This window comes from Phalangium opilio, unplaced genomic scaffold (genome assembly GCF_054372755.1).
Source record: "Phalangium opilio isolate 3A_F unplaced genomic scaffold, DU_Popi_V2 ptg000082l_1, whole genome shotgun sequence".
In the NCBI taxonomy this organism is placed as follows: Eukaryota; Metazoa; Arthropoda; class Arachnida; order Opiliones; family Phalangiidae; genus Phalangium; species Phalangium opilio.
The window spans coordinates 4,836,485-4,857,341 of record NW_028324189.1 but is presented as its reverse complement, the minus strand read 5'-3'; the positions used below and the strand labels follow the sequence as shown (position 1 = coordinate 4,857,341).

The window sequence follows — 20,857 nt, the reverse complement described above, 5'->3', positions numbered from 1 at the left end:
AACCATACTTAACTCATTTATATTTCAGTTGCGATTGCCTGCAGTCATAAAAGATCAGTAGAGCTGTTCACCGAATCATTACAACCCTCAAAAACCTGCCAAATGACTGCTTTCCCATGTTCTGGTGGATACAAGGCATACAAAGAAGGCAAGTGCAAGGATTGTGGTGCCGGATGTGGTACTGTGGGATATTCTAGTCGTACTTCCAAGGGCAGAGGAACTCTGTACTTGACCACACGAAATGCTAGTCCATATTGTCTTCAATGACACAACTATTTCTAAACTTTGTTAATAGTCTTATTTAAAAAAATAATAATGTAACAGCAGTTTTAAATGTAAATATTTGAACTAAATTAAACCATAGTTTTGATGAATTATGCTATTTTTTTCCGAAGTTTTAATTTTTTGAGTTTACCATCTTGTCTCCAATTATGAATAAAAAATACTTCTTTTTACTATGTTTTTATAACAGTTTAATTAAAAAAGAAAACTAGCCATTTTAATTTAAATAAGAGACTTATCTTTAAATAGCATTTGACTGAACTAAAGCGTGTCTCAATTCGTTAATAGAAAATTATTATAATTAATAATAATAATTAGAATATGGTGCGACTAAACAGGCAATTAAAATTAATACGTAAGTAGATTAAACTTTCTAATTAAAAACCTTGCTAAGTAATTTAAATCCATAGCTTTGGGCTATTTGCTGATGTCAAGTTTGCTGACAACCGTTGACGGTTTGTTCATATTCAACGCTGCCACTATTATTAGATTGGGGTTGAAATTTTTAAAGAGAGACAGTTCAGCGTGTTACCCTTACGTGGGTTGTTTCCGTCGTAACGAGACTTTTCGTCACGTGTCCGTGCTACCTGATTCCCCGGCTCAAGTACGAACTCGTTTCCTACTATACACAAAACGTAATCCGACCCTTCCGGAAATTCTTTATTATGAGAAACCGGAGTCCATCCTAAGAAGCCGGTATCTAAGACCCAAGAATAAGCTTAAAATCATCATACACGGTTACGCCGAGAGTTCATTTATAAAGAAACTAATAAGCATGAAAAATGCCTTCCTTAGGCTGGTAAGAAAGTTACTTATAATCAAAAGCAAATATAAGTAAAAGGAAGTGAACGAAAGAATTTCGCAGTGAACAGTATGATCGTAACTTCATAAGATATGTTCCGTAAATTTGTCACTGGTTACTGAGAGCTTGTCATGAAGTGACGGTGGTGAAACGTCACAGATACTCGTAAAGTGACGCCTGGTAAGGCTTCGTACAGACTAAACAGCACTCTGCGAAACCGAGTGTAGTCAACTCTCGCGTCGTTCTTGAACTAGCTCTAGACATTCTAATAATTTTGGTCCTTGGTAATGATGGAACTCTTTTTTCAAACCTGATTGGTAAATACAAATGTAACTGGGTTTGCTTACACATCACCAACGCTCTGCTTACTACCTCACTCAGTTATTTCTATTTGCTTTTGAAACTACCTTTGTTTACCAGTCTCACTTTAATAAGCTGATCAATAACTTCGTATATTAGGAAGAGGATTTTAACGTCATTATGGTGGACTGGAGAGAGGGTGCTCATTTAAGTAATTACTTATACGCCGCAGTCAATAGCGAATTAGTTGGACGACAAACTGCTTACTTCGTCAGTCAGTTGATAAAACTTAAACAATTTTCCCCTAAAAACATTCACGCAATTGGCTTCAGCCTCGGTGCTCATATAACAGGACAAATAGGACGTCAGTTAAAAAAATGGGATTCAATTACCATTGCCCGTATATCCGGTATTATAAAAACATCTAGACAAACCATCGACACTTGCCAATTACAATTACTTTAAACCTCGCAGCTTTAGACCCAGCCGCTACATTGTTCATAGGATATGGGAACGACATTCACTTAACAAAGGATGACGCCGATTACGTGGACGTCATACACACAAGCTACGGTCATAACCTTTTATCAGGAAGTGTTGGAATTAATAAACCCATTGGACACGTGGATTACTACCCAAATGGTGGATACAATCAGCCAGGTTGCCGTAAGTAGAACTATATCTCAGGTAAAGTGCTTTTACCTGTAGCTTTCGTTACCATGTTGCAGATTTTCTATTCGGTTTCTATTGCGATCATTTCCGAGCTGTGTACCTCTTCACGGAGAGCATATTGTCAACATGCGCGTTTCGAAGTAACACATGCGGACCGCGAGTCGCTTACCACCAATGCAAAGCTTGTACTGGTTTGAACAATACTTGCGGAAGAATGGGGTACTTTAGTGACGTAACACAAGCAACCGGTTCCCAGTACTTGGATACTAATAGCAAATTCCCATATTGTTTAAAAAGAACTACTTAACTTTATAAGGTGTCATGACGAAAGCAAGTACTTTTATGTATTATACATTTTTAAATGTTGCTGTGTGTAAAATTATTTTTATGATATTAAATGTTTTAATTAGTGTTGAAAACGTGTTTTTAGTTATTTTACCAATTTCAAAATAAATTTGTAGACAAATTTTAAGTTTCTTTATTATTACAAAATACTAATTATATGAATGATATATTAGATAACAAAAATCGAAAAGCTATTTATGATAGCTGCTAATGTTTGGAGTTGATATTAAAAAGAATCACTAAAATTGTAGAGGTTTTCCATAGAGTATTGCTTTGGTTTGATAATTTCATATCTTTTGAGATATAAGCGTTTAAAAAAGTAGATATTTTTCAAAGATTTGTTCGATTTGACCTTTTGCTTTACATTTTCCAGACCTTTTGTCTGCAATACTCGTGGGCCTAAAACAAAATTAGCCCCAAATATTTGAGTTTCCTTCGTCTAGAAACGACAGGAATTTCGTAAACTTACATTGCAAGTAGCAGCGTGAACAGTACTTTGGCACCAGTAACTAGGGCCGTAAGTACATTTTTCCGCGCCAAGTTTTTGCACTTTCTCTGACCGCGAGCACAAATCAATAGCCTGACAAACAGCCTTGCTGTCAGTAACTTGACCAATCATTTGCAAAATGTATGGACCATAGAGATCGATAATGGCAGCGCACTATGGAAATTGGCGCATTTTGTTTACAATAATTTTTGCGAACTGCGCAAGAAATTGCGTAATTACCTCCTCTCGGACAGACATGGGTAAAATGGTACAGATCTTTTCAACCAATTTGGTGACTTCACTGTCAACATCATCGTTTTCCAAGATTTTATCCATGTAATTCACAACCATTTCGCAAGTGTCACATTTTCCCAGTTTCGGAAGATTTGCTAAGTCATTTATTAAAATATGACATGTATTTTATGTTGAACACATCGTGTAAATTCAATAAACAAAAACACAACACATGAATTTTATTATTTGCGATGAATTTAATTGTGTGCGAAAATCGGAACAATATGCAGGAAATGGAATAGATGTGGAATTATGCTCACGAAACGGAATTGGAAACGTGGAATTATGTGCATGTAATGGAATTGGAAACGTGGAATTATGAGCACGAAATGGAATTGGAAACATCGAATTATGTGCAGGTGCATGTAATGGAATTGGAAACGAGGAATTATGCGAACGAAATTGAATTGGAAGTATGGAATTATGCGCGTGAAATGGAATCAAACATCGAATAAAGTGCATGAAATGGAATTGTAAACGTGGAATTATGCGCACAACCAAAAATAGCTCAAAATATTGCATTTCAGAGCAAAATAATAGAGGCGTTATGCCTTGCTGTAACAAGAACTAATTTTTGTCAAATAAAACCTTCAAAAAGTTTATGAAACCAATTCCCCAAACTTAACCTTACTTCGCATGCACAAATAAAGTAAAAAATAAAACACATTACTTGTTGGTTGAACCACAACTTTTGGCGGCGGGGCTGGGGCTGGGCACAATTTCAAGTCGACACAGATAACGCTGGGGTCTAACTTTTGGGCAAGCATGACGATTAATGACGCTCCGTACTGTTCGATAAATGCTTCGCAGTTATCGGCCAAACTGGCAGGTAACTTTTCGCAAACTCCTTCAACAGCCTCCTTAATTTCCTCCTAAAGTTTACAACCCTAGTTCACAACCCAACATCAACAAAACTGGCAAAACAATTTTAGCTAATCACCTCGGTGGCATTATCCATTAGTTGATTTTGCAAATAATGCAAGGCATATTGACAAAAGGTACATTCGACGTCACCTCCACCTTTAGGTGCTAATAACGTATAACCAACACCATAACGTGAACCCAAATAGCAACCCACACTTAATAAAAAAACCCAATAAGAAAAATAGTACTTACCATTTTCACCAGGACAGAGACCAAGCGCGGCGCAAACCATGGTAGGTGCAACTTCTTTCGTTAAAAGTGTCAGGATAATGTCGGCATATTCGTCAACAAACGCTTTGCACTTGTCACTATAACTTGCAGGCAATTCGGAACAAACCTTTTCCAACGCCGCTTTGATTTGCGCCTCAGTTTTATTGCTTCCAACGTAATTTTCAATGTATTCCATAACCTTCTTGCATAATTCACATTGCACAAATTTTACTCTATTTTCCTTAACATACTCTTCGTTAAAATCTCTGGGTAATTGAGCATCTTCAACTAAAAATGTTGAATTGCGTAAATTTCTTCAACATTAAGTTGAATAATATTAAACCAACAAACCAACCGGTGCAAACTTTGACAATGGCGCAAACAACATTCGGATTCGCTTCCTGAATAATAAGAGCAACAAACATTTCAGTGTAAGCGTTGATAAAATCTTGACATTGGCCGTTGAGTTCCGATGGGAACAAAGTGCAAACTTCGTCCAGAGCTTTGCGGATTCTCTCCTCGGATTTGTTGCTTTCCAAACCTCGTTCCAAGAACATGACGGCGGCTTTGCAGAGAGAGCATTCAATATCATTTTGTACAAAGGCATTCGGTCCACCAACGGGCATAGCGTCAATGCTGTTCGACTCAACAATCCTGGTCAATGGAATACGATGAAGACGTCTATCCTTTGTATTGTGACTCTCTTCAACTTCAATTCCGGAAGTAATCTTTTCAGCAGGTTGTAATTTAACTGGTTGTTTAACCGAGGTTGATTTAGTTAACTTTGTGGCCTTAATATCAACTGGTCTATTGCTATTCATCATTCTTTGACGTTCCTCTGATTTGCTTAACAAAATTGGTACAACCGGTTTCAAGGGTGATAATTGCAACATGATACGATCCCTAACAGCGCTGTTATCGCAAAGACCTAATGTACTACAAACGGCCGATGGTTCAAGGTTTTTTACCAAGAAAGCGTAGAATTGGTCAAAGTATTCGTTAACCAAAGTAGTGCACTACAATAATGTATATATTGCAATTGCAACATAATGTCGCGATAAATGAAGACGGACTAACTTACCTCCGAAGAGAATTCTTTCAAATCTTTGCACATATTTTGAAACGCGGTTCTAAATTCTTCTTCGGTTGATTTCGAAGTGACAATGTTCTTAACATATTGAACCAAATCTTCGCAAAATTCGCATGTCATGTTGTCACCAAATGTTGGGGGTGGTACCTAAATATTCTAATGTTGGTATACCTATACGCATTTTCGATTAATATTAACACTATTTTACACTTAATGCGGGGCAGTGTTCCATGTGACTGCAAAATACTCCGGGATCCTATATACACATTTTTAACCACTTAAATGCAATTAACGCTCAAAAGAATTAACGGTAATTACGAAAGTAATCATACCCCAACCCTCAAGAAATTGTAGACAATTGGAGCGGCTTGTTTCACAAACGCGTTACACTACGTTCAAATGTAAAATTAAGTTAAAACTCTAATATAAAATACATAAACTTTCAAAAATGTAAAGTAAATGGTTTTGCTGGATAATTTTAACCCCTGATATGAAAAAAAAAAAACCAAACATTTTCCCGCCAATATCTTACGTCAAACAAATCAAAATCAGGTTGACATTGTTTATGCAATCCTTTTTCGAAGGAAGTCTACGAAAAGTTATTTAATTTAATTAAAATGAACAAAATAGTTTGTTTCATCAATATACCATTAAATTATGCGCCACTTTCTTATTGACGTCATCCCCTAATGATTTTTGAACGCTACAAAATTCACAGACACTTTTAGGGTCCAGGATTAATTCATCCGATGTTGAATTTGAACTGCACATGCGTAAAACTTTGCATACACCACTTGGGTTCTGTTTAACATTAAATTATTTGGTACCGGGACTATATTTCAATTGTTGTCAACAAATTTACCACGCTGTTGATAACAGTATCGTAAACCATTTCAAAATATTGATCCATGAACATAGTGCACTAAAGAATTAAGTTGCAGCTGTAATTTTTGTGTTCTCGTCTACAAACGCTAATATTTTAATTAAAAAGTACCAATAATTGAAAGTTGCCGGTTTTGTTGCAAAGAGCGGTTAATTCCTTTTGAACTTCGGCCTAATTATAGTATAACGTTTGTAAACACGTCATGAATTACTTAAGTTGGTAAAATGATCAAATTCTAACCTTGACAATTGGATACTCGGCGTCAATTTTAATATTTTGAAGTACTGTCTCGCATACGGTACAAATTTTAGCCCCCTATTGTTTAATTTGATATAAGTTAAGTTGGATGATGGCTAATACCCGTTGAACTTAACTAACCTCAACATCTGCAGAGTGCAACACCGGTAAATTTTTAGTTTCAACTCCGCATGGTTTAGCACAAACACTTTTTGGATCCTGAACACGATACTTACGTTATTTTAATTACTATCATAATAAGTTCATAAGATATGTTCCATAAGTTTGTCACTGGTAACTTAGAAACTGGAGCTTGTCATGAAGTGACGTAGGTCATAGATCCTCTTAAAAAGATGCATGGTGAGGCGCTGTCAAAGGCTTAGTACAGACTAAATAGGAAGATGGACTGTAAAATCGCGTGTAGTCAATTTAGCATTACGAAGTATAGGTAGTGTCAATCCATTTTCCTATTTAGTCTGTCTGTACTAAGCCTTTGACAACAGCGCCTCACCAGGCGTCGCTTTACCTCGAATCTATGAGTTACGTCATGAATCTATATAACTATGAATATACAGCTCTATCATATGCCCCTTCTATCATGTCGATTTGGTTTGGGTGTTACCCTTCTAGCTTTGACGCGCTTTGCGTAGCCAATCACAAGACAAGAGGAAGTGACGTTTCGAATTTACACACCCCCCTCCCTTCTCCCGCTCCTAACACTAGCAGACACGTGACTGATGTCTCCTTTCGCGAAACCCCGCCCAAACCTTATCGAGAGGTTAGACAGCGTAACGCAGCTGTATATTCATAGTTATATAGATTCATGGTTACGTCACTTCATGACAAGCTCCAGTTTCTAAGTTACCAGAGACAAACTTATGGAACATATCTTATAAACTTATGCTAGCTTTTAAAATAAAAACGTGTAATTTACTTCGTTACTCCATAAGAAGTCAATTACGGTGTTAAATTCGTTATTAACTACATCTAAACACTACAAAAACAACAACACGTTTTTTTAAAACAATACCCAATAAATATTAATTAGTCATTAATCATTAATAATTTTACTTCTTGCCGATTTTGATCATCCGAAGTTACTTTAGAACATAAAACTAATGTAGCGTTTTTAACACGTCCCTATCAATAATTATACTTTAATAACTAAATTAAAATTCCTAATATTAATTAACCAGGGATAGATTTAATTTTAGAAGTAGGAATGGAGAACGGTTAGTATTTATTTCAGTCCGACTCGTATCCCAGTATAGAGCCCCACCCTCCAACACGTAACGAAAAGTTTAAATTATCTTATTGGCTCACTTAAGTTACGTTTTGATGACGTTGCTGACGGGGACGGCGAAAAATATAATACGTAATTCCTTTTTACCTCTGTCGCTATGACCCACCCGCCTCTTCTTTCATACCCCCCTCCCCCCGTCCCGGGAAAGTGGGTTCGGGACTTTGACGCGCGCACACCCACATTACTCTGTTCTCCATTCCTACTTCTAAAATTAAATCTATCCCTAAATTAACTAATTACCAATGTTTTTTCCGATTTTGGTATTTCACTAGCGGCTCCGATAAATTTGGTGCATAATTGGCACTCCTCTTTAGACACACCCTTTTAACACCCCAAAGAATATAAAAAAGTTTACAATCTTGCCTTTTAATTATGTAGACCCGTGTTTTAATGATATTACTGGTAAATAGGCTTTGCAATGTCCGAGTGGCGCACACAAAGACGCTTCATCCTTCAATCAAGGAGAGTTAGTTATCAATAAGTAATTAAAATTAATTTCTGTAATTAAATTCTAATAAATAAAAATAATTACAGTTTTTAAGGCAAATCTGAAGAATGATACCATATTGTTTACGAAACTGACACACTTTAAAATAAATTAAAAAACACTTAAGTTATACATGTATTTGATTGATTTAATTGAGATAAATACGAGGGGTCGGACGTTCGGCATTTTAGTGTACGGGATTTTGAGATTTCAAGATTTTGACAAAGATTTTGAGATTTTGCCCCAGATTTTGAGATTCTGACTCAGATTTTAGAAATCTGGAAATCTAGTCCAAGATTTTAAGATTTCGGGATTTTAAAGGAGATTTTCAGATTTTGAACGCGATTTTCAGATTTCAAAGAAGATTTCGGGATTTTGTTCAGGATTTTCAGATTTTGAAGGAGATTTCGGGATTTTGAAGGAGATTTTCAGATTTTGAAGGAGATTTTCAGATTTTGAAGGAGATTTTCAGATTTTGAAGGAGATTTTCAGATTTTGAGGAGATTTTCAGATTTCGAGGAGATTTTCTGATTTCGAGGAGATTTTCTGATTTTGATATTTTAGGATGAGATTTCGGGATTTTACGTTAAGATTTCGGGATTTCTAGATTTTAATGTGAGATTTCGGGATTTTAGGTGAAGATTTTGGGATTTTCAGATTTTAAAATAGGGATTTCGGGATTTTCAGTTTTTAAGGTAGGGATTTTAGGATTTTTAGATTTTGACGAGAGATTTTAAAATTTTCAGATTTTGACGCGAGATTTTAAAATTTTCAGATTTTGACGCGAGATTTTAAAATTTTCAGATTTTGACGCGAGATTTTAAGATTTTTAGATTTTGACGTGAGATTTCGGGATTTCGAGATTTTCGAGAGAGATTTTAAACAGATTTCAAACGAAGTGTACGGAATTTTGACAAACGTCCGACCCCTCGGATAAATATGATTAGGAAAATTAAGACCTTATAACCCGTGGCCCAATCAAAGTTAATTAAATTAATATAGATAATCTTAACTATTTGATGGTTTTAATAATGGTTAAAAAAATATCCTGAAAATTATCAAATGCGTGAGCAGCCCCTTGCTTGCGTAAAGTGCGCTTCGTTCTTAGAATCAACCATTTCGATGTAACTAAGGGGGTAAAACTTTGCCTTCCATCTCGCTTTTTGGCGCATGCGCTGTAGTCTTTTTGTATAATGAGACTGCGCAGAGATGGTAATGTATTAACCCTCTTGTATGTTCCGATACTGAGGGTTGCCTACCCCTTTATTTACATCGTAAAGGTCTATAGAGCTATATCAGTTGTGACGTCAGTGCCTAGGTAAAATGTCACAGGCTTAGCTTTGGCAGTGGGCGGTAATGTTTGGTACCGCTTCGGTTCTACGGGCAAATAGCATGGGTGACGTCACACTAAGGCTTCTGAGATAGCTCTATAGACGGTGTATTTTTAGTGCCTCGCAGTGATTTTAAAAACAGCTCTTTGTGTTAAAATAGCGACAGTTTAAGCCACACCTAAAATTCCCGTGTTGGCGCGAAGGTTATCTTATCTCCCTGTCAAACAGGTTGTTAAACAAATCAACATGAAGGTCGGGGAAAATCTGACCAATTATTTCTACATACGCGTTTGCTTAACCTCTCTAACCACTAAAAGTAGCAATTTGTTGGCCACGCCTCTTTTGGCGCGCCTGTCATTTGAAAGAAAATAAATGTCTTTTTCAACTCTTGACCCAACGTGGGGTCCACGACTCCGCAGGTGACTTAAAGGATTCTATTTGTCATCCCAAAGTTTTATAATTTTATTTATTTTTTTACTCAGTGAAGACAGGGAACCATATCTTTAAAGAGAAGGAAGGAATAAATTCGGTAGGAAGGGTAATTAAAGGAGGCGGGGTCTATTTTGAGATGAGATAAAGCTAAAATTCGAGGAGATAAAGCTAAAAATCGAGGAGATAAAGTTAAAAATCGAGGAGATAAAAGTTAAAAATCGAGGAGATAAAAGTTAAAAATCGAGGAGATAAAAGTTAAAAATCGAGGAGATAAAAGTTAAAAATCGAGGAGATAAAAGTTAAAAATCGAGGAGATAAAGCTAAAAATCGAGGAGAAGAAGCTAAAAATCGAGCAGATAAGCTAAAAATCGAGGAGATAAAGCTAAAAATCGAGGAGATAAAGCTAAAAATCGAGGAGATAAAGCTAAAAATCGAGGAGATAAAGCTAAGAATCGAGGAGATAAAGCTAAGAATCGAGGAGATAAAGCTAAGAATCGAGGAGATAAAGCTAAGAATCGAGGAGATAAAGCTAAGAATCGAGGAGATAAAGCTAAGAATCGAGGAGATAAAGCTAAGAATCGAGGAGATAAAGCTAAGAATCGAGGAGATAAAGCTAAGAATCCAGGAGATAAAGCTAAAAATCGAAGAAATAAAGCTAAAAATGGGGCGAATTTATTCCTTTCTTTTATTTTAAGAAAAGGGTAGAATTAGTTGGTTTCATAATAAATTTTAGAATAACGATAACAAACTTTTAAATAATGAATAAAATATGAAAATATTTTGCATCTTTATTTGATTTATAATTAAGTGAAAAAAAAAAAAAATTAAATTAGGCAGGAAATCTAATCTATTTTGCAGGAAGATAAATCTATAAAGAGGTGGAACTTATTCCTTCCTTCTAAGAAGGAATAGGGCTCCCTGGTAAAGGCTAGAGTTAGATGGTTTCATATTTAAATTTTAGAAAAATAATAAAAACCAAAATAAAAAAAAATAATAATAAAATTAAATTGGCAAATACTTAATGTCCCTTATTTTAATTATAATTAAGTATCTAGATTATTTTTGGGCCAGGGTTAATTTATGAACATAAATAAATAAGGTCCACAAAAATCAAAAATAGGATAGAATTAAGCTTTACTAAACAGAAAAGAAAAGAAAATAAGCAAGTACCATTCATGCGCAAAAATACCCCAACCAATGTAAATCATCAAACTCTCTCTCACCTTTCACCTAAGCAAAGGGGGTTAATTAATTAACCTTTTGACCTTTCAGCAGCACCTAGAATCCTAGATTACTAAAGAAAACTTCACCATAAAGCACAAAAAAAGCCCCCAAAACTAATTAATTAGTTACGCGTGTTAATTAATTAAATAAATTAAATAAAATCCCACCCTTTTAATTAAAATTATTCCAGCAAAAACCATTTTCTCTACTTAATGAATGAAGCATTAATTTTAATTTTAATTAAAATAGACTTAAGATCTATTTTACTTTACCTGAGCATGATTTCCTTGGAACTCTTCAAGACATGAATTAAGTAACAGAGTAGTGAAGTCATTCTATAATTATTAATTATAAATTTCAGATGATACTAAATTAATTAGTTTTTATAATAATTAATTATTAATTTTAATTAAAAAAACACGTACCTCTGGGATGAATTTCAAAGCTTTTCTGATAAATGTCATTCCTTTGATGCATGTTTTGCATTTTCCTGGGTTTTTAACATCAGGTAGAGATAAGGGTTTAGCAGAAACATATTGTTTCTATGGAGTAAAAAATATTAATATTGTGTTAAAAAAATATAGATAGTTAATTTAATTATTTAAATTTTAATTACCTTAATGAGACTTTTCATTAAACCATTATTGCAAAGACCAGCAACGGAGCAAACTTGATTGGGATCCATTCTGGATGCCAACATTTCAATTATTTCAGGGACAATTTCATCAACAACACTTCGGCACTGAAATAACAAAATAAAATAAATAATTAATGCGATTAAATAAATAAATATTAATAAATAAAATATTTTATGCGATTAAATAAATAAATATTAATAATTAAAATAATTAATGCGATTAAATAAATAAATATTAATAATTAAAATAATTAATGCGATTAAATAAATATTAATAATTAAAATAATTAATGCGATTAAATAAATATTAATAATCAAAATAATTAATGCGATTAAATAAATATTAATAATCAAAATAATTAATGCGATTAAATAAATATTAATAATCAAAATAATTAATGCGATTAAATAAATATTAATAATCAAAATAATTAATGCGATTAAATAAATATTAATAATCAAAATAATTAATGCGATTTAATAAATATTAATAATTAAAATAATGCGATTTAATAAATATTAATAATTAAAATAATGCGATTTAATAAATATTAATAATTAAAATAATGCGATTAAATAAATATTAATAATTAAAATAATTAATGCGATTAAATAAATATTAATAATTAATGCGATTAAATAAATATTAATAATTAATGCGATTAAATAAATATTAATAATTAATGCGATTAAATAAATATTAATAATTAATGCGATTAAATAAATATTAATAATTAATGCGATTAAATAAATATTAATAATTAATGCGATTAAATAAATATTAATAATTAATGCGATTAAATAAATATTAATAATTAATGCGATTAAATAAATATTAATAATTAATGCGATTAAATAAATATTAATAATTAATGCGATTAAATAAATATTAATAATTAATGCGATTAAATAAATATTAATAATTAATGCGATTAAATAAATATTAATAATTAATGCGATTAAATAAATATTAATAATTAATGCGATTAAATAAATATTAATAATTAATGCAATTAAATAAATATTAATAATTAATGCAATTAAATAAATATTAATAATTAATGCAATTAAATAAATATTAATAATTAAAATAACTAATGCAATTAAATAAATATTAATAATTAAAATAACTAATGCAATTAAATAAATATTAATAATTAAAATAACTAATGCAATTAAATAAATATTAATAATTAAAATAACTAATGCAATTAAATAAATATTAATAATTAAAATAACTAATGCAATTAAATAAAAATTAATAATTAAAATAATTAATTTACATACCTCTGCAGCTATAGCCTTGATTGGAAGCAAATTACAGCTGCCTTCAAAAACCTCTTTCAACTCTTCTTGAGTTTCATTACTAAGAAGCTGATCTCTGGCTTCTTTAACCATTTCAAGGCAAACATCGCAAATTTCATTCTAATATTTGAGATACCTTAATTCCCTCACTGTTTAAGAATAATATATATTGTTTTTTTCAACTTACATTGTCATTGGGTACTTTAATAGTCTCCCATATTTCAATACAAGCTGTTACAGCTTTACATTTACGGGCAATGTGAAGATCTTGGCAGGCAAAGCTCAAATTTTTACATGTATCAGGGATATTGGAAATCTCCGATGGTACAGATTTACAAGTAACTTTTTATAATAAAAGAAGTCATAGGCTTAAGTAAAAGAACATATATATATTGTTTAAGAAAGAAAGGTCTTATTTCTTACCCAGAGCTAAGGAAGCAACCAGAAAAACGTACATTGGCCCCATTTTCACGAGGAAATGTAATAAAAATTCCTTTAGGAATGAATAGTTTCAAGTTTCCACTTCAGTTTTTGTTCTAAATCTACTGATTACAAAGAATCATGTGACACTCTAGTGATGATTAACTATTTTTTATCTGCCTCTCTTTGATTGCTCTTTAGACCTTCGCGAGATAATTTCTAGGGAAGCTTTGACAAAACAACAAATAACGTCACTTGTTTCCTAAGAATCCTTACATAAAGGGCTAGGCAACAGAAAATTTGGCTGCATTCCAACAACATTATCTATTCACTATTATACTAAATTCGACCCTTTATCCAATTTAATTATTTAAAGAACAATGATGATTCGAATAAGCGAATTATATCGTTATAAAGATTTTTCAGTGTAAGAGAACTTGAAAAAAACAGCTGATAACTTAAGGCAAAATTATATCTAAGCCTTGGCAGAGTTAATCATTTATTTTGGTTTTTGGATATTGAATAATAGTTACATGTGACACAATCCAACACACAAACTACATGCATTAAGTTTATATGTTATTAAATTAAAATTTTACCTTTTATGTTCCAAAATCTGAATATGTATCATCCAAAACAACGGTAACCAATAATCAGTTCCTTCCTTGAACTAATTTCACAATGATTTAAAGATCTACTTAAGAGCAGACAGCTCCTTCAGCTGAGAGAAACGTCGCTGTTATGGAAGTTTGGCCAGTGAGATTTAGAGGTTTTGGGGAAAGTTGGCGAAATGAGATGTAGAGGTTAGGGGTCTGGTCGAAGGATCTAATTGTATTTCAGCCAACTGAAAAATAAATAAAAATAATTATTTGGAATCTTCTACATTATATATTAATCTATATCTATAGAATTCAGAGTCTTTATTGACTGATAATCAATACCCAGCTTAAACCGCTTTATTTAGAAGGCTAATATTTTGCAGGGACGTTACACTTAAGAAAGATTTTTTCTAATCTACCGCCATCTTGCAAAATGGCGGCTTGAAAAGTAAAAAATAATTCCTTTAGGAATAACGTCCGCGCATTTCGACAGATTTATTTAATATTTAGTACATTGGTTCCTTGTAATCTATAGACGTGGTATAAGGCTTTTGTGTTATGATTTTCCGCCATCTTTTTAAATGGCGGCCCTAAAACCAACTGACGGGTGGTTGTAGTTTTAAATAAACAATTTTCATTGCAACTAATTAATATTTTGTGGGACAACCATATCTGAATATTCCTTATTTGACGTTATCTTTTTGCTGCTAAAAATATCTTGATTGTTCATCCAAAAATAGTTTAATCGCTTATCTGTCGTTCAGGGATAACGATCTAGCATTGTTAAAAATTGCATAAAATTTAGCGAGCGTTGTTATCATGGCATATATCATGATATGTTTTTGGTTAAAGTCAAAACCGTTTAACGATTAATGTTGATTTCCGAATATTGTCAGAAAGGGGAGTAGTCGGGCATACTTTGACCCCCCAAAGACCCCTTTATCGTGAAAAAAAAAAAAAAGGTTATTTCACAATGTGTGGGTCCGATGCAAGTATAAAAGAGCATCGAAGTTCCATAAATCACTTCAGGGGAAATGAAAATAGAGAACAGTCAGTGCGTCGTCGCTTTATACCCAAATTCAATGCTTCAAACCTTTCTCTGGCATGCCATACGAAAGTTCTAGACATTTTTGACCCGACGACAAAAATGTGAATGGCCGTTCGAAAAATAGGTTTCAAGTGCTTACAAGCTATAGAAAGACCTCCTAGCTGAAATTTTAGGAAACGTGCCTTTATAGTATAAAACAACCTTAGAAAGAGTAAATTTTCCTGTTGGGTTCATACTTTTTCCTACGTTCTACTCTACCTCTTCTAAGGATGGATTCTTAAAATTTATTTTGCTAAATCGCCTTAATTTTGATTGAAAAAAAAAAATAAATGAATAAATAAAAATGAAGTTAAACTTAAGGTAAACCGATTGAAAACAGTTGTTATTGACTTTCTTGAGAATCTCTACCGGTACATTTGAACTCGAAATAAATTTATCGCAGCGACCCAACCTTGACCTTTGTAAAAACATAAGTTTATAAGATATATATTGCATAAGTATGACACTACCTATACTTCGTAATGCTAGAGGCTTACTGACAGTTGGTTCGAGAACGACAAGCGAGAATTGAAGTACTACACTCGGTTAATTTTGCAGTCCATCTTCCTATTTAGTCTGCATTACTAAGCCTTCAACCGCGCCTCACCAGGCGTCGCTTTACCTCGAATCTATGACCTACTTCAATCACTTCATGACAAGCTCCAGTTTGTAACCAGTGACAAACTTATGGTGAACATATCTTATGAACTTATATAGTAAAAATAAGAAAACAATCATGAATTTGACAAAGTGCCTTCCTTCAAAAACGCGCAAGGAGACAAATTAGTTCGGTATCGGGAACAGTAGGTTATGCTTATTTGGAAGCCATAAATCGTATTTCGGGTTGTCCTTCGCGATATAGCGGCAGATGTGAGATCGGCATATATACGCCAGGGTTTCGTCCAAATACGGCAAAAACAAACAACTAGAAACGATAAAAGTGTTGGGTTAGATGCTACTAGCTGCGCCCAGCAATAGGGAGGTGGGTGTTGGACGGACTGTAGGGCTAGTTATTTTTATTGGTCTGAATGTAAAGGTCCGTATTTCTTGCCATTGAAATTATATAGGGGGATTCGGTCGTTAAATCATTCCCCGTAAATGTTAAGGGTGAAAAAAAAAGAGAAAAACCTTTTATTTCCGTTTATTCGTATTTGCTCATAAATTTTCAGACCGTTTTTGTGCATGCAACCATCTTTTTTCCGGACATCGGGAAAACTGTCTCGAATCGCAGTTATGTCGCCGATAACAATCATATTTCTGAAGGTCGTTTTACGCTCAATATAATTATCTCTGTTGATTTTATATCGCGCAACTAATATATAGAATGAATACCTTTTTTGCAAAAGGTGAAATTTATACTCTAAATTTATATATGGTTTGAAGCGAAAGGTAAATTTATAAACGTCAAATCTAAATAATTCGCCAGTATTGTACAGTCAGCTAGGTCAACTGTTAAAATATCGAATTTTCTCAAATTAAATTCGTGAAAATATACCTGCATGAAGAAGTGATATCCAGTTTACTAGGGGGAAGGTATAAGATGCCTAAGTATTCGCGCGCCATAGTCCCAGTTCCCCTTTCAAAATACAAGGGGGGACGTAAAAGGAGGCCGGGCTATTTCGCCTCTCCTCAGTCGGAAAGTACGTAATTTTCGTCATTGGCGTCGCGCTGACGTGAGTTTTCAAGAACCAATGAGATGCTAGTTTTAATTTAGAGGCGGGGATTAACTCCGGACCTACGTTTGGACTGGAGATAAGGCTGGAAATGAGGCGAATTTATAACTTCTCTCTAATAAACTAGATATCACTTCTTACCTGCATACCATTTGAAAGTAGATATATTTTGGTTTTGTCAAATTATAAATTATAATTATCTGGGTTTTGAAAAGTTGGCGTTTTGGGATTCGCGGGTATGTTTTTTTGATCTATTAAATCGTTAGCCAGACCACCAAAGATGCCAATACTTCGTAAAACAACCCTTTAAATTTATAAATAATGAACTGTATTGAAATTGCGCGTGAAGAAGAGGAGTGAACCAAAGGGGATTCAAGCCGATGTCTTTCAAACTTCACGCGGTACCCTTTCAGCGTCGATTACCAATAAGAAATATATTGGAATGTACTGGAAGGTTGAAAAAACCACGGTTGTCAATTTGAGTGTGACAGAATTCCCTGAACTGCTAATGGGGCATTGATTTTTCCCTACTGTTCCCGGGAAGGAAGTAACGTATCGATATTTTTCAAAACGTTTCCCTCAGACGCCATAAAGGTTTTGAATCGTGACACCCCCTGCATGGTTGCCGGAAACGAGCCGTTACATAGACCGAAAGGGCAGCTGGTAGTAAAGGTGACCATTGCTATTAAACCGGACGGTCCGGACCTACACCTCAAAATATGAAAGTCAAACCGAAATTTCTGTTCAATGTTTATAACTTTTTGGCAACTCATATAAGTAGAAGTACAACGCACTCGGCTTGCAAGTTATTTTACACGATTGACTAAACTTCATTTAAACCGATCTTCATTAGCATATTCGCATGACGAGCCGAAATTAGGCGCCAAACTAGCGTAAAAACGAGGATGGTGGTCACGTGTCCTTAGCTTGATACTTCCGTCCCAAATCGGAAACGTCGCTAATCCCCTACAACATTTACGTTTCCGTAACAAATCCCTGGAGTCGAGACGAGAAAAATGTTTCAGAACTTTTTAGCGGAAGGGACGTATAAAGTCGGCCGCGTGCCGTTGTAAGAATCACTATAGAGAGGCCACGCGTTCTCGCCAAAACATAAAACGCGGGATTTTAGATCACCCCTAGTCGCCACGCGCGTAGGCATTACAAGAACCACGCCGTCTCACACCCCGCTTTAAATCGAAGGCGTTAGCATGGGTTTCGAACCCTTAATTTTGCTGGTTGCTCAATCCGTCCGCGTGTGGTCCACAAACCTCCCAACGAGTTACATTTGCAGGCTTAAAAGATTCTGTCATTCAATACTTTTCAAGGATTTATTGGCCTTAAATAGGGGCTTTTTTAGGAATTAGGTATTCATTTTCGACACGCGATAAGCAAAAACTGTTGCCTTTAATCCCAATATAATCCGGCAGTAGCTAGGCCTAGTTTCGGTTTTAAGGGAAAATTAAGATATCAAAGAATATAACAGTATACGATTTTCAAAACCGTGGGATATTCCATGACGTTAGGTATCCCATGCGATTTAGTTTACAGTATGACATAAATATGGGTCATTATTGTATAGAATAGAAACCTTATAAATATTTTATGGTGGTGAATGGTTTGCTTAGTTATAGGCCTACCTGTAAGCCACTGGGGACATCAGAATTTCAGAGTAACTGGTGCCCTAATGATTTAATTCTAATATTTTCAACAATGCTATCTATATACTTAGTGTTAGTCATTACGGTGCATTATTTGAATATAGCGTTATGGTTAAAGCCTCTTGGGGATAGAACCGGAAGGGCTTATAATTCAGTGTACTTTGTAATGCATTTTGAGAAAAAACGAACCTTAAACGGCTGTGAAAAAGTTGCATTCTTTTAACACTAATATTTAGAAAAAATAAAGCCAACTTACAGGGTGAATCTGTTGCCTTTATTTTCTACGAGCCCCTGTAGAATGTTTTGCCTGCTGAGCACCGAAGCTCGCACTAGCTATTATATCAGTTTCTATTTTTCAAGTGCAAACAGAAGAATATAAATTTATAATTAACACAATATTTAACCGGCTTGATTCTAAACTTATTTAAACTATACTGGAAAAAGGAAACATTTTCCCGTGTCGACAGTCGTGAATTGATTCGTTTCATTCTTGATGGAGGCGAAAGAGGGCTCTAGAATCTCCGTTCGGCACGCGTCAAAGAAGGATGGAGAAGATATATTCATCCTCATCCCATGCACTCTCGATTCGCTATGTAGCATTTTATAATACCGAATTTCTGACTCATTGGAAAAGTAGAGAGATTAGTGTCTCGATTAAGAGGGGCTTGGGGTGCGGGGGCCTTTGATTTGGGGAAACCCCTACGATAATTACACGGTAATTCGTAACACCTTCCGATTCCGCTTGAATTGCACGTATATTACGTGGGAGGAAGATTGACTCTATGTTCTCATGAAGTTTATCCAACCCAATTCATCAAACAATCAAAAGTGTCTTGGATAGAACCAAGACTAAAGTTGACTGAAGGGTCAGATATTGAATTTCTTTAATTAAAACATAGAGACATGCGTAAGAAAAAGGTTCTGTTGCCGGATATTACATTTAATAAACTTAATTTTACTGGTAATTAATTTAGTCCCTCTCAGTTATTTGAAAAATTTACTTATCTCTTCTTTTCGAAAACAATTCCTTTCCTCGAAAACATTTTATCATTACATTAATTACTTTTGAAAGAGTTCATGTATGAGATTTTATTTTTAAAGGTTCCTAAAGACGTTACATCCCCGTTCATGCCCAGCACGCTTCACAGTCGAACGATTATTTTATTGCAAAAATAATGGCGGCAAACTCAATAGGATCTGCTTCATTTTATTAAGAAATCTCAAGATGACCTCTTAACAATTAAGTCATAAATGCGGTTCAAAGTCACAGGTGTAAACTTAGAACGTGATTAATCAAATAGAACCAGGTGCATTTCGTGATACCGTTTTTGGCGCGTTTTCGTCTATACCGAGTATAACGAAACAAACAGGAGATTATAACCGTATAGGTGACACTCGGTGTCACTATGACACAATGATCGTGACCTTTGGCTAAATTGGGGCTGGGCGAGGGCGGAATGATATAAAAATCACCCCAAATATTTCGCGTTACCGCGATGGACAGATGGCCGGAAACGGGCCTTGCGATAAAGAAAGCCAAGTTCATGTTATCGAAATGAGAGCGAAAGTCATCTAGGGTATATAAAGTACTTTACTATACGAGTTGCCCATTAAAAGAGGTCCATTTTTTCCTTCCCACCCGCATTCCACGTTTAAGGCAAGCATGGTTTTGTCATTTTTCGCATACAGTTTAGATCAGAGAAAAATAAATCTTTTTGGGGAGCATACTCCGTAGGTTATCTATTTTTTTTCATACATCGATGACCCTATATTGAATCCCAATATATTGATTGGTTCTATTGACGAATTAGTTTCAATGAAGGCAAGCTATCCTAATTGTTATAATCTCTATTGGACAATGTTACGTGACTCAATTGCACCCCCGCAAACTGATATAGGCCTATCAACAAAGACCCGATCAATCCCCAGTCATATCTCCTCTCTTATTTTTGTTGGTATAAAAGATATTACACAATGTGAACCACGAAAGGAGATACCCCATATATGCTTGTTGTGGTCGAAAATAGCCTCATTGTGGTCAATGGTTTCTTCCACTAGAAACTGGGTTTTTGAGGCTTGAAAGTTTCTCGGTTTCCTTAAAAACATTGATTGATACCATTCACACCAGAAGGCCAGGCTACTTGGTACTGCACTTTGTCCAGATACCAAGTAGCC

At 34.4% G+C, this 20,857-nt stretch overlaps 2 protein-coding genes across 4 annotated transcripts; one reads left to right on the top strand and one right to left on the bottom strand.

The window, feature by feature from the left end:
- Positions 1-102: 102 nt before the first annotated feature.
- Positions 103-2,363, top strand: LOC149651087 (inactive pancreatic lipase-related protein 1-like). The gene is made up of 6 exons (XM_089847203.1): positions 103-243; positions 601-637; positions 693-1,081; positions 1,544-1,784; positions 1,859-2,050; positions 2,113-2,363. Exons 1-6 carry the CDS (start codon positions 103-105, stop codon positions 2,361-2,363), a joined length of 1,251 nt encoding a protein of 416 aa, XP_089703329.1.
- A 147-nt stretch (positions 2,364-2,510) lies between these two features.
- On the bottom strand, positions 2,511-14,420 carry Sap-r (prosaposin). Of its 3 annotated transcripts, none has more exons than XM_089847871.1 (28): positions 14,265-14,419; positions 13,669-13,787; positions 13,433-13,587; positions 13,228-13,365; positions 11,920-12,045; positions 11,729-11,845; positions 11,576-11,638; positions 8,362-8,415; positions 8,230-8,280; positions 8,070-8,150; positions 7,598-7,666; positions 7,461-7,520; positions 6,668-6,745; positions 6,530-6,604; positions 6,401-6,460; positions 6,269-6,328; positions 6,055-6,207; positions 5,939-5,995; positions 5,739-5,795; positions 5,615-5,662; positions 5,398-5,553; positions 4,672-5,332; positions 4,299-4,604; positions 4,123-4,211; positions 3,853-4,054; positions 3,129-3,277; positions 2,871-3,062; positions 2,511-2,800 (listed from the first exon to the last, which is right to left on the bottom strand). In XM_089847871.1, exons 2-28 carry the CDS (start codon positions 13,709-13,711, stop codon positions 2,762-2,764), a joined length of 3,339 nt encoding a protein of 1,112 aa, XP_089703997.1. In that variant the 5' UTR covers positions 13,712-13,787; positions 14,265-14,419; the 3' UTR covers positions 2,511-2,761. The 3 variants fall into 3 exon arrangements, with proteins under 3 accessions (XP_089703997.1, XP_089703998.1, XP_089703999.1); XM_089847872.1 differs by having other exon boundaries at positions 13,669-13,790; positions 14,265-14,389; XM_089847873.1 differs by lacking the exons at positions 3,853-4,054; positions 4,123-4,211 and having other exon boundaries at positions 14,265-14,420.
- Between the last annotated feature and the right edge of the window lie 6,437 nt (positions 14,421-20,857).

What these genes read in the sequence shown, in the direction of transcription:
- LOC149651087 (XM_089847203.1), top strand. Translation starts at nt 103, where the DNA reads ATGACTGCTTTCCCATGTTCTGGTGGATACAAGGCATACAAAGAAGGC. An exon ending in CAGGCAATTAAAATTAATAC is followed by an intron (nt 638 to 692) that starts GTAAGTAGATTA and finishes TTAAATCCATAG; the next exon opens with CTTTGGGCTATTTGCTGATG. An exon ending in GGATTCAATTACCATTGCCC is followed by an intron (nt 1,785 to 1,858) that starts GTATATCCGGTA and finishes TAAACCTCGCAG; the next exon opens with CTTTAGACCCAGCCGCTACA.
- Sap-r (XM_089847871.1), bottom strand. Translation starts at nt 13,711, where the DNA reads ATGGGGCCAATGTACGTTTTTCTGGTTGCTTCCTTAGCTCTGG. An exon ending in CTGATTTTGATTTGTTTGAC is followed by an intron (nt 5,796 to 5,938) that starts GTAAGATATTGG and finishes ATTTGAACGTAG; the next exon opens with TGTAACGCGTTTGTGAAACA. An exon ending in TTCACGCTGCTACTTGCAAT is followed by an intron (nt 2,801 to 2,870) that starts GTAAGTTTACGA and finishes ATTTTGTTTTAG; the next exon opens with GCCCACGAGTATTGCAGACA.